The sequence below is a fragment of the Salvia splendens genome, chromosome 20 (genome assembly GCF_004379255.2).
Source record: "Salvia splendens isolate huo1 chromosome 20, SspV2, whole genome shotgun sequence".
Taxonomy (NCBI): domain Eukaryota; kingdom Viridiplantae; phylum Streptophyta; class Magnoliopsida; order Lamiales; family Lamiaceae; genus Salvia; species Salvia splendens.
The window spans coordinates 20,811,269-20,830,014 of NC_056051.1; the positions used below are offsets into that span (position 1 = coordinate 20,811,269).

The 18,746-nt window shown below is 33.0% G+C and overlaps 1 protein-coding gene and 1 pseudogene across 6 annotated transcripts; one reads left to right on the forward strand and one right to left on the reverse strand.

Moving 5' to 3' along the window:
* Positions 1 to 3,096: 3,096 nt before the first annotated feature.
* LOC121781648 lies at positions 3,097 to 4,871 on the reverse strand (annotated as a pseudogene).
* Positions 4,872 to 12,251: 7,380 nt separating this feature from the next.
* On the forward strand, positions 12,252 to 15,319 carry LOC121782122. 6 transcript variants are annotated; one of them, XM_042179844.1, is made up of 3 exons: positions 12,252 to 12,627; positions 13,058 to 13,176; positions 13,252 to 13,496. In XM_042179844.1, the coding sequence occupies exons 1-3, from the start codon at positions 12,343 to 12,345 to the stop codon at positions 13,262 to 13,264; spliced, it is 417 nt and encodes a 138-aa protein (XP_042035778.1). In that variant the 5' UTR covers positions 12,252 to 12,342; the 3' UTR covers positions 13,265 to 13,496. The 6 variants fall into 6 exon arrangements, 4 of the variants coding, with proteins under 4 accessions (XP_042035778.1, XP_042035780.1, XP_042035776.1 ...); XR_006046249.1 differs by adding an exon at positions 14,679 to 15,319 and having other exon boundaries at positions 12,258 to 12,627; positions 12,937 to 14,457; XR_006046250.1 differs by adding an exon at positions 14,679 to 15,319 and having other exon boundaries at positions 12,258 to 12,627; positions 13,053 to 14,457.
* Positions 15,320 to 18,746: the final 3,427 nt, after the last annotated feature.

The window sequence follows — 18,746 nt, forward strand, 5'->3', positions numbered from 1 at the left end:
GAATTACATCAAACGGAGGTCATTTGGTCGGTCAAACAGAAAACGAAACATTCTGGCCGAGAATACCAGTTTTTGGCAGAATTGCGCAGTCGACTTCAAACATTTTTCAAAAATTCATCTTTCGTCGAACGGGGCTGAAATTTATACGAGACACAGAAAACACCTTGAAATTAACTCAGTAAAATTTTCATACCAAAATTCGATCGTTTGGTCAGTCAAATACACGTCGGAATCCACTGTCCAAACACCACAGATTTCATACTCACAATTTCGAAATTTGAGTTTCTTCCACAATCATCCAAACAAAATTTTCTCATGCTTATAACACACAATCATGCTTGATAAGACTCTCTTAACATGTTTGCACATAAACTTAGATCATTTACCAAAAATTCAAATCAAACTTCACACAACTTAATCAACAATAGCATAACTATCAAAGTTCTCAAGCAAACTCACTTTCCCACCGATTAACTTTGCGATCTATGATTCCTACACCCTCTATATGCATGTAGGATTCAAGAATAAAGTTTCAATGAAGGAGATGAGAAGGAAATCTTAGTTATACCTTCTTGAATCAAGAAAACGAACGGTAGAAACAAACGTTGACACGATTCGTCCCTCTCCCTTCACTGCTGCCGCCGCTGCCACGAATCCGCCGTCGCGGATCCGCCGCCATCGGCTTCTCCTCTCTCTTCTCTCTCTCGGATTCTCGATTGCGAAAGAAAAGAAATGAAATGAAATGAAAGGAGGTTGTATTTATAGAAAATATTTTCATAAAAGACAAAAATTCACGTCTTTTCGTTTCGATGTGACGCGTAATTAATGCGGCGTTGAAAAACGTGCCTGATGTGACGTGGTTCTTATCCACTTGGAAAACGTGCCTGATGTGACGCGGTTCTTATCCAACTTTTCGTCTCGATTTGTTGTCGAAAGTGTATTTGATACGTGGTCTATTCTTTCGTGTAGGTATCATTTTGGGCTCGTAACAATTGGGTTTCAAATTGGGCTAGGAAGAATAATTGTTTGGCCTCAAAAGTGAAATACTTCTCTCGACAAAAGAAACAAGGTCGAAAAAATTTTCAAGTGCACAAACGAAAGTCCTTTCAAGAACTCAATAAAAAGGTAGAAAAAGTCGGGGTGTTACATATTTATCGATTATTTCCGCCTTCATCACGAGCCTATTTTAATTCATCCGAAGGTAAATAAGTCATACTAACATGTTACGAAGTTTTTACATCATTCCAGTAGGTTTTTACTTCATTCCAGTAGGATTATTACTTCATTCCAGTACGTAAATGCGGTTTCGCCGCCGCGTGCCGTTCTTTCTCTCTACAATATCTATCACCACCGCCACAACGCTGATATGGTGTAATAAACACATGGAATGATGTGATAAATTATTGGAATGAAGTATGTGTAGAAACATTTGAAGTCCTACTGGAATGAAGTAAAAACCTTATCAAATGAAGTAATAACGTTTCTGAATGAAGTAATAAACACACTTGAATAAATTGCATTTTTTAATGTAAATAAAGTAAAAACCCAGGTCAATGAATTCAATTGAAACATATGTTGAATCATTTCAAAACCTACTGGAAGAATGTAAAAACATGTTGTAGTTTCAAGGTATTACGTACGGAATGAAGTAATACACCTATACAATGAAGTAAAATGGGCTTGTAATGAAGACCGAAAAATTTACACAGCAGCACATCTCATCAAAAAAACTAGATCTAATGGCCCAGATTTGGACTCTAGTTCGGTCTTTAAAATTGGTTCGACATTTATCACAACTCTACTAAGTATTTTCTAAAAATTTTAATTACTTTATGCTTAATACCGATATCTTGCAATATAAATATATACTACTATATTATTTGCAAAAAAATTAATCTAATAGTACAACTTTGTATTTATTCTCATAATAATAGTATATGAAGTAATACTAAAACCTTAATTACGGCTTGCTCAAAAACAAAATTCAAAATTGAAAACGTTCAAAGTTATTTAGTGTTCAAATATTAATTTTCTTGGAAATCTCTATTTCAACATTTAAGCTTACGATTATAGGAGTAGTTTCCTAAGCCTAGCTTTATCAGAATAGTGGTAATATAAATTAACTCTAAGTCTCGTGAACTTCACGATTCTTGAAAAAGAAGAATCATAAAAAAGATACTAGTACTATTAGAATTACTAGTATTTTGTATAGGTAATTGTTTGAGGAGTTATTATATTAAATGTTGTATAGCAAATTGTATGATTACATCTTCACCAAAGTACTATTCAGCTTTCACGTGACATTTAGAAGTAGAGGGCGCAAAATCACTTGGAGCGGAACCTATGAGTGAAATTTGTTTGGAAACAATGTTGTTTCACGCATACAAATCGATCATTTTTAGGGATGCTTCAACAACGTCCGAAGTCGAGCGAAAGGGCAAGGCAAACAATGTTGTTTCAAGCATACATATCGACCATTTTTAGGGATGCTTGACATTGTCCGAAGTCGATGATCTGGTTCTGATTCTTGAACTTAGAAAATTTGTAATCGGTTAACCGGTCAACCAGTCCGGTTCTAACCGGAATCGGCCGAATAGCACCCCTAATTACAACTTATTTTAAAGAAGGAATTCCAAACTGAATGGAGTGATTTACGGTGACTTAGCGAAAGGAAATTAACTAATAAAATAACACTATTGTTTTTTGTTTAGTATTATGTCAAAATTTAATATAACTAATAAAATAACTAATAAATAAAATAACACTATTGTTAGTATTATGTCAAAATTTAAAAAAACAAATTGAATGTTGACCTCTTGTATACTTGTTTTTTTTGTTTATCTATGTTAGTTTTAATTCAATCAAGACTGTAGCTTGTTTTTTAATTACAATTGCTTATAATTTTACTCTTTAATGCATATGATTTCTAGATTAAGCACCTATTTCTTTGTTGTATTAACTTGTGAGTCAACAGGACTTTTAAATGTACATAATTTAGTACAATAAGATAAAATAATACTAGCAAAATATAATTTCAGATTAAATTGTAAGAATATTTTAGTTGGAGTGAATTGACGATAACTAATTATTACATAATTATTTATCTAGGATTAAGTTACGATATTTAATTTCATGAACTAAACATAATATATTCCCCAAAAAGTTAGGGTTAATGCTACACATATCCATGCCTCTGCCATGCTCATTTGGATCCAATGCTGCCTCTAACGTCCCATTTGGGCTCCATCAATTGGAATCCTAAATCTCCCAACCCTTGATATATAAACAACACATTTTAATGTAGTAGTTAGTATAAACTCCATAAAACAACAAATTAATTAAATAATTAAATAAACAGACTTTGCATCAGGCAACACATCTTGGCCGTGTAATGAGCGAAGATTATGGAGCGAAAGGTTAGGAAGAATGGCAGGATCAGCGTTATGTTCACAACAATCAGCAATAACGGCCGTCACTCTTCCATCTTCATCAGTCTCTTCATAAGCATTGATGAAATGAAACGTCACAAACGGAGGAACCTCCACACTCGCCACCTTCAATATAATTAAATTGATAAAACATTAATTAGTATTTTTAATAAATAAAAAAAGAGAGAGAATTAATAGAAAAAATAAACTTACAGTCTTGCCAGTGGCTTTGCACATAACGTGCATGTAGGCCTTGGAGTCAGGGAGCCATTGAAACTTATACAATTCTGTGGGCTCAGCCTTTAGCAAATTCTGAGGACAATACCTAAGTGGCATCTCCGGGACCACGACATAGTTCTCGGTGACCGGGAAGGAATGGACCCAGCCGGGGGATGGCCTGCCCCGACAATTGACCCGCCCCATGAGTTTCCTCTCATTGGTCCCGGGTTCCATCCTGACGACTTGGTGGCCCGGGTTGATTAGGTCGGGTAACAAAGTAATATACTCGGTATCAGTGACAATTGGGTGGGCCGCTTGAATGAGCCCGCCCAAATTGTCAGTATACTCAAACTTCCCCAACGTGTCCAACGTGTCGGGGTCGATCAGAATAGAGCCCTTTTGGGTCTCGGTCAAGCATAGGACTCGGCCATCGCCTAGCTTAACCACACCGGTCATGGTATTGTCGGTAAGCGAAGCCCCCGAAAAGAGCTTAGCAAGGTCGCCCATGTAGTCTAAGAAATTGTCGCTTTTAGGGCCATTATCGGAGAACTCACGGAAGCAAACTTTTTGATTCTTTTGGGCGGCTTTGTAGGCTTCAGACTCGATTTGGCGATGCCCCATTACGAGCCGCCCGCTCTCAAAGTTGAGGCGCACGAGCGTCGCGTACCCGTCGAACAGGTGCTGGAGGTTGTACTCTCCCACGTGCCATACGCCCGGACCGTTTCTTAGATATGTCCCGTTCTGTACCATCGGTTGAATTAATTAGACTAGCATGTCAATATGTACATTAAATCATAATATATGATCATCTAATTAAACATTTGATTTCGCTACTACTACTACTACTACTACTACTGTTTTATTGTAGTAGTAACAATCAATATCATTATATTTAGAGATTAAAAACACATATTATTTAGTTACCAGCCATTGAGGAATTTCTCCTTCGACTTGAAGCTCTCCTTGCCATCTCTCTTGCCTAACACTTGTAAAAGCAACATGTGTCTTTTCCTCATTACTTTCTTCCTTTGCAACCACTTCTGAAGCAGCTACTTTTGAGATGGTTAACAATCTCCCATTCTCATTCAAAACCCTATTCGGGAATGTTTTCCCAAATAACAACGATGAACAAGACTGATCATGTTTGCCTCGATGACTTTGACAGCTTCTTTTCGACTGATTGTTGAAGGATGAAACGATGGGAGAAATTCTCAGGGAAGCCATTGATTGATTGATGCTATAAAGATGAGTTGATAAGTGTGTGTGTGTGTGTTTGATTGTGATTGTGATTCTGTTGAAAGAAACAAACGTATTTATAGGTGGTAATTACGGTTGGAAATAAATTTTATTTATAGTATACATATAAGATATAGTGTGTGTAATGTAATTTTATATGGGAACTAGCTATTGGAATATTGAATGCTGTGGTTCCATTTTCCTATAAAATCATGCACTCTTTGTAATGTAATTTTATATGGGAACTAGCTATTGGAATATTGAATGTTGTGATTCCATTTTACTATAAAATCATGCACTCTTTGTGGGCGAAATAGTTAATGTACTGGTAATTAATTTAATTGCTAAAGAGAAAATTCCCTTCTTTCTGCTAGTTTCACAAGCCAATTATAAAAAATTTAATTACTTTATGCTTAATACCGATGTCTTGCAATATAAATGTATACTACTATATTATTTGCAACAAAATTAATCTAATAGTACAACTTTGTATTTATTCTCATAATAGTTGTGTATGAAGTAATTACTAAAACCTTAATTACGGCTTGCTCAAAAACAAAATTCAAAATTGAAAATGTTCAAAGTTCTTTAGTGTTCAAATATTAATTTTCTTGGAAATCTCTATTTAAGCATTTAAGCTTAAGATTATAGGAGTAGTTTCATAAGCCTAGCTTCGTCAGAATAGTGGTAGTATAAATTAACTCTACGTCTCGTGAACTTCACGATTATTGAATAAGAAGAATCATAAAAAAGATACTACTACTATTAGAATTACTGGTATTTTGTATAGGTAATTGTTTGAGGAGTTACTATATTAAATGTTGTATAGCAAATTGTATGATTACATCTTCACCAAAGTACTATTCAGCTTTCACGTGACATTTAGAAGTAGAGGGCGCAAAATCACTTGGAGCAGAACCTATGCGTGAAATTTGTTTGGAAACAATGTTGTTTCACGCATACAAATCGACCATTTTTAGGGATGCTTCAACAACGTCCGAAGTCAAGCGAAAGGGCAAGGCAAACAATGTTGTTTCAAGCATACATATCGACCATTTTTAGGGATGCTTCGACATTGTCCGAAGTCGAGCGAAAGGCAAGGCAATAAATATATAGCTACATATTTTTATAAATTTTATGTTGTTCACTTTAATTTAATTATATATCCAAATAGTGCTAGAGTCCTGAAATTATTAATCATTTTGGTGGAATATATAGCATATTTACCATTTATAATAAAAGTGAAATGTGACTATTATTGTAGGACGAAAGTAGTATATCATAGTAAAAAATATTAGAATTTAATTGTTGTTTAGGGGGAATTGTTTGAGGGGTTATTATGGAGTACTCCTTCCGTCCGTGAAATATTGTCCAGTTTTGTCATTTTGGTCCGTCCGAATAAGTTGTTCACTTTGCTTTTTTTTATATTTTTGGTACATGGATCACACTTTCTAGTTTTTACTAACTATTTACACTCACATTCTATTATAAAACTAATATATAAATGTGGAACCTTCATTCCACTAATTTTTCCAATTCCCTTTTATTTACATTTCTTAAAACCCGTATCGAGTCAAACTTGCACTTGTCTTTGTCTCGTTCTCCAAAAATACTAGTCCTAGTAAATCAATAATTAATACTCCCTCCATATGTGAAATACTACATCTGTCTCGCTTTAGCAGTCCCAGTTATTTTTGAGAACTCGTTTCGTAAAACTGATAATAAATAGTTAAAGTGGAGAAATGGTAAAGTAAGAGAGAGAATAATGTAGATATGTATTATCTACATTATTCTCTCTCTTATTTTAGCATTTTTTCATTTTAACTATTTATTAACATATTTACAAAACGAATGCTCAAAAATAATTAAGACTGTTAAAGCGAGACAGATGGAGTATTTCACATATGGAGGGAGTATTAACTATTGATTTACTAGGACTTGTATTTTTTATCTTCTCCAAATACTCATATTCAACCTTCACTTATAGGTCGCCTCTTTCAAGAAAAAAATACTAGAACTACTATATCTATAGGTAAAGAGCTTAAAGAAAAAAGAAGAGAGAAACAACACGAAAAATACATTGGAACTCGGAAATTTTTTTTAAACCATCATAAATTTATAACCGTTAACAAGATAGAAATTATTCTTAAAATATACTTAAAAGTTAAACACAAATCATTTTTAAATAGTTTTATGTTCCATTAAAATAGGTCATTTAAGATTTTATGGATTTTAATGCGTAATTGTTAAAGTAAGAAAGAAGATGAAAAAATAATTGAAATTGCGTAGTAAATGATGAGATCCATAAAAAATAAAGTAAAAGGAAAGAGCAAAAAGTTTAGGTTTAAAGTAAAAGAAAAAAGAGAAAAGATAGTTGAAATTGTGCAGTAGAAGTGTGACTCATAAATAATTAAGTAAAAAAAGGAGAAAAAAGTTAAAATAAATGGATATAGACTATTTCTATGGACGGACGAAAAAGAAATTTGGTCTATTACTATGGAACGGGGGGAGTATATGATTTAATGATATAACATGAGTAGTATATAAATATTACCAACTCGGAGGAAATATATATGTATCTAGGATATTAAAAAGAGATATAATAATTTTAAAAAATTAGGTATAATTCGAGAGATAAAAATAACATTAAAAATAATTTAGTAGTAGCTGTGAATACAATTTAATATAACATTAAAATATTATATTATTAATATAACACTTCGCTAAAGACATTTGATCGGCCCAATAGTGAGTGTACTACTAACATATCTCTACAATCCCACTCAACCATTCTTTATTATCTGTATAAAACAATATATAAAATTTTAAAAATATACTATTACTAATGTAGAGTCCCATTATTCACAAATCCACTCTTAAAGACCGAACCACCGAACCATATCAAATTAGGGTTTTTAGATCTACTTTTTTATGGATGAGAGACACAAATTTATCAATTATTTTCGCCTTCATCACGAGCCTATTTTAATTCATCCGAAGGTAAATAAGTCATACTAACATGTTACGAAGTTTTTACTTCATTCCAGTAGGTTTTTACTTCATTCCAGTAGGATTATTACTTAATTCCAGTACGTAAATGCGGTTTTGCCGCCGCGTGCCGTTCTTTCTCTCTACAATATCTATCACCACCGCCACAACGCTGATATGGTGTAATAAACACATGGAATGATGTGATAAATTATTGGAATGAAGTATGTGTAGAAGCATTTGAAGTCCTACTGGAATGAAGTAAAAACCTTATCAAATGAAGTAATAACGTTTCTGAATGAAGTAATAAACACATTTGAATAAATTGCATTTTTTAATGTAAATAAAGTAAAAACGCAGGACAATGAATTCAAATGAAATATATGTTGAATCATTTCAAAACCTACTGGAAGAAAGTAAAAACATGTTGTAGTTTCAAGGTATTACGTACGAAATGAAGTAATAAACCTATACAATGAAGTAAAATGAGCTTGTAATGAAGACCGAAAAAACTAGATCTAATGGCCCAGATTTGGTCTCTAGTTTGGTCTTTAAAATTGGTTCTACATTGATCACAACTCTACTAAGTATTTTCTAAAAATTTTAATTACTTTATGCTTAATACCGATATCTTGCAATATAAATACATACTACTATATTATTTGCAACAAAATTAATCTAATAGTACAACTTTGTATTTATTCTCATAATAATAGTATATGAAGTAATTACTAAAACCTTAATTACGGCTTGCTCAAAAACAAAATTCAAAATTGAAAACGTTCAAAGTTCTTTAGTGTTCAAATATTAATTTTCTTGGAAATCTCTATTTCAACATTTAAGCTTATGATTATAGGAGTAGTTTCCTAAGCCTAGCTTTATCAGAATAGTGGTAGTATAAATTAACTCTACGTCTCGTGAACTTCACGATTCTTGAAAAAGAAGAATCATAAAAAAGATACTAGTACTATTAGAATTACTAGTATTTTGTATAGGTAATTGTTTGAGGAGTTACTATATTAAATGTTGTATAGCAAATTGTATGATTACATCTTCACCAAAGTACTATTCAGCTTTCACGTGATATTTAGAAGTAGAGGGCATAAAATCACTTGGAGCAGAACCTATGAGTGAAGTTTGTTTGGAAACAATGTTGTTTCACGCATACAAATCGATCCTTTTTAGGGATGCTTCAACAACGTCCGAAGTCGAGCGAAAGGGCAAGGCAAACAATGTTGTTTCAAGCATACATATCGACCATTTTAGGGATGCTTCGACATTGTCCGAAGTCGATGATCTGGTTCCGGTTCTTGAACTTAGAAAATTTTGTAATCGGTTAACAGGTCAACCGGTCCGGTTCTAACCGGAACCGGCCGAATAGCACCTAGAACCGGAACCGGCCGAATAGCACCCCTAATTACAGCTTATTTTAAAGAAGGAATTAATGTAGTGATTTACGGTGACTTAGCGAAAGGAAAATAACAAATAAAATAACACTATTGTTTTTTTGTTTAGTATCATGTCAAAATTTAAAATAACTAATAAAATACCTAATAAATAAAATAACACTATTGTTAGTATTATGTCAAAATTTAAAAAAAACAAATTGAATGTTGACCTCTTGTATACTTGGTTTTTTGTTTATCTTTGTTAGTTTTAATTCAATCAAGACTGTAGCTTGTTTTTTAATTACAATTGCTTATAATTTTACTCTTTCGTGCATATGATTTGTAGATTAAGCACCTATTTCTTTGTTGTATTAACTTGTGAGTCAACAGGACTTTTAAATGTACATAATTTAGTACAATAAGATAAAATAATACTAGCAAAATATAATTTCAGATTAAATTGTAAGAATATTTTAGTTGGAGGGAATTGACGATAACTAATTATTACATAATTATTTATCTAGGATTAAGTTACGATATTTAATTTCATGAACTAAACATAATATATACTTAATCATGACAACCCCTACAAGTCATAACAGCACAGAAATGCTAAAATCTTTGAATTGAATTAAAAAAAAAAGCAAAAGATAAAGACAATACATGTGAAAGAAAAAAATACAAATCACAAGACAAAGGATAAAGCAAAATTAAAATTATACTCCTTTTATCCCGTTAAAATTAAAACGTTTCGTAAAATGAAAATATCATCATCTTTAATTTTTCCAAGCTCTTATTTTATTTTTGTTAACTCACAAAACAACACTGCATAAAACTGAAAACCAAATATTTCATATTTATTCGAACGAAGGGATTATATGAGTTCTTTGTCCAACCATCACTCCGAATCATTTGAGCTCTCAATGAAAACACCAAACTTGATACATAATAGCGACCCTTTGGAGAGGATCTTACTCTTAACAAAAGCTCAAGAGGGATTCTCACGTAAAGAAAACTCAATCACATATAAAAACTAAGGAGATTAGTTGTTCGGTGATTTTCCTCAGCTAAATACCATAGAGCCCCAAAGCCGAAATTCATTAGACTCATATCTAGTCAAACTTGGACTTTTCTCGGCTCACTTTAGCAGTCCCAGTTACTTTTGAGAACTCGTTTCATAAAATTGATAATAAATAGTTAAAGTGGATAAATGTAAAGTAAAAGAGAGAATAATATAGATAAGACTTATCTACATTATTCTCTCTTATTTTACCATTTATGCATTTTAACTATTTATTATCATTTTTATAAAACGAATGTTCAAAAGTAATTAAGACTGTTAAAGCGAGACAAAAGGAGTATTTCACATCCGACGACGGCATATAGTCATTGTTGGGATTGTTCAACCAATTATTCCCGTTGTATAATCCTTGGTCGGCCATTTCTGCACAATTGCATTTGAAATTTTGAGAGAAAAATTAGTGAGAGATGAAAATATTTAGAGCTTTTTTGTGGAAAAAAATGATGTGATGAATAGGGTATTTTATACTACCTCCGTATTTTAAAAATAGCAACTATCCATTTTAGTCTATCTCTTAAAAATAGAAACTTTCAAACTTATATTTTAGGAAATCTTTAAACCCTTATACATCAATTTATTTTCTACTTATACCACTACAATACAGTGGACCCCACAATCCAGTGACATTAATTCCATTATTTTTTCTCTTCCTCTCTAATACTTTACCAATTTTTCTCTTCTTCTCTCTTATATTATTAATTGTGCATTAAAACTCGTGTTGTTTCAAAAGTTTCTATTTTTAAAATACGGAAGTAGTTGGTGAATTTAGGATCAGTTGGAGGATAAAAAATGTAATATTTTGGAAAGTGAATTTTTTTACTCCATCTGTCCTATTACAAGTGACACATTTCTTTTTTCCACGTGTTTTAGAAAATCATACTCTTTGGTTTCGGCATAGGTTTTAAGAAATACTTCATAAAGGAAAATGTGATTGAAATAAGTTAGTGGAATATATGTGGGGTCTACTTACCATTTATGGTAAAAAGTGAAATTGGACAATTAATGAAGGACGTACGAGAATGACAAAAGTGAACAATTATTGTGGGATGAAAGAAGTAATAAATAGTTAAAGTGGAGAGAAAATAAAGTAGAAAAGAGAATAATGTATAGGAGTGTCATATCAACACTATTCTCTATTTTACTTTACTTTCTCTCTACTTTAATTAGTATTTATTATAACTTTTCCAAAATACATGGAAAAAGAAATGTGTCACTTGTAATGGAATGAAGAGAGTATTAAATAAACTTTTTGTTTTTCTATTTTTTTCAAAAATTAAAACTGATGGCTTTAATACGCACTTACTAACAGGCTGGCGAGTGACGCAATGAGTTGATTATCTCCCCTTCCTCTGCAATGAGACATCTGTAACGCACTTACACACATTGCACACACCTAGCACACATGCACATTGTGAGTGGTGTAGTATGTATATATAGTGAGTTATGTATGCGTGCATAGTGTGTTTTTAGTGAGTGTGTTGTGTGTATTTAATGATTGTGTAACACGTGTAGTATGTGTGCGCAATTTTTTAAATTAAATTCCATATGAGATTTTTCAATTTTGCCAAACAAAGGAATTGGAATTAAATTCAATATTTCAATTCAATTCTATAAAATTCCAATTCCGTATACCAAACAGACCCTTATAAAAATAAGACTATTTTTTATGAATATTTCAAAATGGCAAAATGACATTATTTTTCGACGGAGAGAGTATTTGAACATACAATTACTTTTTAAATGTTTTCTTATCATTCTTGCTTTCCTTGATTGCATTGTGCCTTATTTTGTAAGGTTGAAACCTTGATTCGCTATTGATTATCCTTTAATGGTGATATATTCATAATTTAGTATTTTGTCAGGCGCAGTAAATTCATACGTTCAAGTTAAAAAAAATAAGAAATACAAAAGCGGTTAAAAACTACCAACTACTTTGCTCAGATTCGTGAATTTTGAAATTCCGCCGAAGAGAAGAAACGAATTTTCAGTGAAAGCATCCACAATGGTGCCTAGCGCACCGCCTAGCCGAGCACCGGCGCTAGGCGAACCATTGCATGAGCCGAAAACGGGCGAGCGGTTTTTCGGAAATGAATTTCGCCTAGCGCTAGCCACAAATAGTAAATCGAGTAATTTGGCGAAACTGAAGCCCGGTGTTGGAGATGGGCCTTCTTCTTCCAAACCCAGAATTGATTCCTCTGCATCCAAGAAGAAAATTATTGGGGGATCAATCAGGAATTCAGCTCCAGATTCCAAATCTAAATCCATTTTCAGCTCTAGCTCCAAAATGGTAACGGAGAAGAATCCACTCTTTTTTCCCCTTTTATTTTTGGTTCTGTTATTATTTGCTGAAATTGAGGTTTCCATTTGCAAATATCAGTATTTTACTCCCCCAATCTTTGGGTTTTCTACCTTAATTTGTGTGTGTGTGTGTGTTTCTTATATTAATTGTTGAATTAGAAGTTATTGATTTTCATTAACCTAATTGATGCTCTGTAAAAATTGGGGCGAATTGCTGCAATGATTATAGCTGATCTATCAATCAATGGCCTTTTTACAAACTGTTGCTGCTCTAATCTTGAGGTTTCATTACTTGAAGGACTTAAATTTGATGGTGAATCTGTTGCAATTCTGAAATCCGTTGGAATTTGCATTCGAATTGTCTGTGGTGATTTAGATTTACCTCTAATTGAATTCTGATATATATTGATCAAGCGAAGATGAAGAAAACGTCTGCTCAAACGAAAGATGATAAGAAAACTGTGACGAGAACCAGAGAGAAGAAAGTGTATTCTTTGGCTGGCCAGAAATTTGATGTTCCTGAAGAGCTTCTGCCTTTGTTTGTATTGTTAGTTACGTTCTCTTCTGGACGAGTTTTTCGCTGACTGAGTCTTGTTTCTTGTCTGGTCTACAGCGGGAGCCATTGAGAATATTTTAGGAATCATTATCCAAGCAGATTCCTTCAAGCGAAATGGCAGAGTTTTGGTGATTTTTTTCTTTGCTATATCGTGGGAACGGGTGGAGTTGATATACCTTGCTTGATGCAGACGAAGATATTTGGCTAATATATGTTGAGGCCATTTTGTGTTGTTACAAAACAATGTTACTGTTCTTGCTGTTGTTAGTCGATTCAATGTGAATAACATATTGTGATGCTAATTCTACACTTCGATTACTTCACCAACATCTCATTTAATACCGGATATTTGCATTAACTTAGCGCTTCGTTATGAGCTGCAAACGGTCATTTCTTACTAGCTATGTTGGAATGTAGAGGCAAAAGATCCAAAACCTGCATAAGATCAATAGATTCTCGATATCTACTCTCTTCGTGTTCTGCCAATTCTATTATCCAATCTTTTCCACATAGTTGGTGTTCTCTGTTTTTCTATGCCTTTTTATTGTTTTAGATTGTGTTTCGTGTTTACTCTCCTTCTTGTATGAACTTTATAGGGAGCTTTCGTTAATTGATGATAGTCTTGAATTTTTTGTGGCGCTCCGCGCTTCTGGCCATTTTCCTAACTAGATGCATAATGAGTATTCGAGTAAAAATTAATCTTGGTGTTTGTTAAGGAAAATCGGGAGATATCATGAATATACCACCGATTTTGTGATGAAGGTATATATTTTGTTACCAATCGCTCACTATAGTTACTATATCTGAAGTCGAAACTCCAGATTTATGTGGAATGTTTTCATGGTCGAGAAAGAACTCGTGGTTTCTTTAATTAATAAGCTCATGGTTCTGCGTTGATCTTGTTATATCCTTACATTGTATCATAAGGCTTAGATGAATGATCAATCTCATATTTTTGCAGGTTGATGGAACACGGCATGCTGTCACCCGAGAGGTCGAGAAAAGCGTACGAGAAGAAACAGAGGAAGCAAAAACAGCTCCGTTCGGGCACTCCCATAAAGTCTCCGCCACCGTCCACATCTAGTAGACCCGAGAGCTCCAAAAGGCCACAGCCAGTTCCCAAGAATGGCGAAGTAAAATCTAAGAAGCGGTTAAAGGAAGACAGCGATGATGAGGATGACTTCGTTCTAAGCCACAAGAGGAGAAGAGGTTAAACAAACCATGCTCAGAAAAAAAAAGTTTGTACAACAATCACCGCTCGAGGTACACTTAGACAAGCATCCTTACACTAAGAAAAACAACGAATTGACTCATTCTTTAACTTCGTGATGAAACAATAAAGTTGTTGTAGCAGCCCTCATTTCAAATTGTAATCTTATGACGCTCCAAACTTGTTTATGGATCTTAATTCTTGAATTTATCGTGTATTATACGTTATATTTGACTTCTTGTGTGCTCTCTTCTATGGTTCTATGTAAATGCAGATTCTTGATTTTACAGACATATTGAATGCTAAATCTTGATGGTCAGAGTTGTCTCAATCGATCCTTAAATGCTCGTTGCCAAGGCCGAGGATAGCCTCTGCCACCAGGACGTGCAACGTGACTATGTCATGGAACATCTGCAGAGAAGAAAAATATAAGAAAATGCCCCAAAGGAAGCATGATCCAGGTCAGAAAACCAGATGTTAATGTTGTATAGTTGAATTTAGCATTCATAAATACACACATGGCTCTACATGTGACACAATACAGGATATAAATATCTGCATTGCACAATAAATACACACACACACACACACACACTCATTGGGCTTATAAAAAAATTTGATCTTGAATGATGAAAACATGGTCCTACCATGAATCTATCTCTCCAAAGTTTTTATGGATTTGAACAACTGGTCCAGTTGTATTGGATGTGATTGATAGAACTTTTTGTTGCCTAAATTGGAGAGTGGAGTTTGGAGCTCATTGATTAGAAAGAGAGAGAGAGAGAGAGAGAGGAGAGGGCATCCACTAATATGCCCTTTAAATTGTCATTCCCATGTATATTTGGTAGGTCTAATAGTTACTTCTCCAACATCCACAAGTCTTTAGACTATTCTTAGCTCTTTTTTATGTATCTATTTATTTCTTATAAACTAAGTAAATTGATATGCAAATTTAAAATGTAAAATTCCATTAAAATTGGAAAAACTACATAATTGACCACTTCCATTTCGTCGAAATAACGCCCCACCACTATGGCCACATTGCGAGCGATATTGAGAAGCCAATTGCACTCATCGGAATTATTTTTAGCACCGAAGAAATTGTCGTTCGAACGTTTGATTTATTAAAAAATAACTACTATTCAAATAAAAAATTATTATTTTTTGAATAAATTTAATAAATGCTCCATTTTTCAAGCTTAGTGGGTGTGAGCCACGTACACTCACATCATTGGGCGCGAAGGACGCATGAGGTGCACAAGCGAGTTGTGCCCTAAATCGGCTCAAGAGCCGATATTGTGGCGTTTCTCTTCGACATACGTTAGTGGTGCCCGGGCCGGCAGACAATTAGCAACCGGGATGGTGAGGAATAAATGTGTAGGGGACCATCATTATTTAGGTAATTTGACAAATCAAGGCTTTCTCTTTATATATGCGGCAAAACACAAAACACACATTGAGTTGAGGGTGAGGTTTTGAGGTGGTAACAGTGAAACATATGATCACAAACCTAACAACATTAGGCGTGAAAAATGCACCCATTAAATTATTGCTTATGACACAATTTTGTCAGGGAATTTATCATGTCCGATAATTATATATCATTCGAAATTGTTTTTGAAAAAGACTCATTCCTCACCGAACGTGAACGTGAACGTGAACGTTAATTAAGCTCTTAGCGAAAGAGATAATTCAACTTTTGTGGGAATAATTATATTTAACAAAGACCCGACTGCATAGTGTAGTTTAATAAGTATTCACATGAACACAAAGTAATAAAAAAGATATAACAAGGTGTTAATGTTAAGTTATAACATTGATACAAATTTGAATGAGATGTTATAAAATAATTCGATAGATGGTCACAAAAACTGGATGGAGTCATGTACGTAAAGAATAGTCGTATATAGAGATGGAAACTTACTGTAAAATGGAATATCATTAGAGATAGTTAAATGGAAAAATATGACTATTAATTGTGAATGTGGACGGTGATCGCAAATTTCCCCTGCACTTTTTATTTTATTAATACACAAAAAAAATATTCTATATATTTTTAATTCTAAGAACTAATTAGTTTTCCCATTATTAAAGGTTTATTTACACAATGGGAGACAAAACCATGTTTGGATATAACGGGAAAAGGAAGAAAACACATTTTTTTTAATAAGGATGAATATGTAATATCGGAAATAATTGAGATTTTAATAACTATTGTACATCTACGATTGGCAAATTGTATGCGATGTCATGTAATCAGCAATCAGGTCTATTTTACAGTGACTTAATCTAATCCATTAAGCTTAATTCGAACACAACATGTTATGAAATTTTTTTCAATCCAAACATGACTTCCACACGACACGAATTTGTTAGCTACACGATTCTATTCCTGTTGACACGACATGATAACGACCCGAACTTGATCACACACGGCAATCACACGATAATGACACAAAGTAATTTAGACGTATTGCGAATGAGATATGACTCAGCGACGTGGTGGTGATTGTAGCTATGAAGGCAAGAAATGGAGTGAAACATACAAAAGTGATAAATAAAAGTACATTCCAAATCTAATAGTGATACTAAGAGCATCTCCAAGGGAGAAGGTATATAGAAAATGTATATTATGTATTTACCTTCTTAAAAAGTGAAATATACTCTTTTAAAAAGTAACACATTCCAAAGGAAAAAGACATATAGAAAGGTAAATTATTTTTTTAAAATAAAATAATAGTACAAAATGCATTAAAAAAACATAAATTGTAATACATTTTCAAATACTTTTTCCCTTGGAGAAGGTTTTTCATGAAAAGAAGGTAAATATGGTAGTTATAAGATTTTACCTCTCCATTGATTGAGAGGTAAAGATACCTCTTCAAAATGGGAAAATGTATAATACCTTCTCAAATACCTCTACCATTGAAAAATGATTTTTCATGAAAAAAAATAAATATGGTAGTTATATTAGTTTACCTCTCCATTTACCTCTCCCCTTAGATATGCTCTAATACACTACGGGGTACAAAATAAAAATAATTACGTACAGTAATAATATTAATTATTAACACGTTTACTAGAACCCGATCCAAAATTATCGGATCGGCTGGATAAGCACACTCATGATAAGATTTTACACTAATTCATTAATTCCATGCTTACCCGTGTCAAGTCAAAAATTATCAATCAAAACGGCCTCGTACACCTTTTCAATAATAAAATATAATGTCAATTTTATCGTGATTTTCTTTTAATGCAATGCTCACCTCATTCGTAGTTATAGTTTTTATATGCCAAAAGTAAATTTTGTTTCCTAGCAATATCAATTAAGAATTCAGTTTGAAAAATACAAAGTCTTTCCCAAAAAATTACTTGTCCCCATTTGTCACACATGGAATCTTTAAAACAAGGAAATAAAAACTAGGGCTCACAATTTTTAATACGACACGATAACACGACACGAACCGGCACGAAATTAACACCACACGAACATGCACGTTCAGAATTTGGGTCCTTATAGGGTCGACCCAATAAGAACACGAAGATAACGGGTTGGGTCGGGTTTGGGTTATACGTTTAAGAAAAAAATCTATTTTTTATTAATTAAAAAATTATTAAACTTTAATTTTTAATTATTTTTGTTGATTAAAAATATTATACTTTAATTTTAATTAATTAAAAAATATTATACTTTAATTTTAATTAATTAAAAAATACTATACTTTAATTTTATTAATTAAAAAATATTAATTAAATTTTTTTAATTATTTAATTTTATTATATAGATTTAATATTACTATACTTTAATTTTATTATTTTGATTAAGAAAATAATTATTTTAATTTAGTAATTTTTTATTTTATCATGTAATATCTTGTTTAAACTGTATAATAACATCATGTTTTAGTCGTTATCGTGTCGTGTCAAGCTAACTTACTATCATTAATAGAAAGTTAACTTTTTTCTGGGTACACGATAACACGCACGAACCCGACACGAACCCTTGGGTTGGGACACGATAAGAACCCGATGATTTCGGGTTGGGTTGGATTGGGACACGATTAGGTTGGGTCGATAATTGGTTGACACGATAACGACCCAATCCGCACGATTTGACAACCCTAATAAAAACAAATGGACCGCTTTTTATTTTTAAAATAAAATAGTACTAGTATTATACTGATGCATTATTGATGCATAAGTTCACGCTCAGATATTTTACGGGATGGGCATAGATTTGTGTGCAATGTTGAAGCTGTGGATTTTGGTTGAGAAGCTGAGAAATGAAGAAGACCGTTGGAAGAAAGCAGTTGGTGACCGTTAGAGTTAGTTACACAGC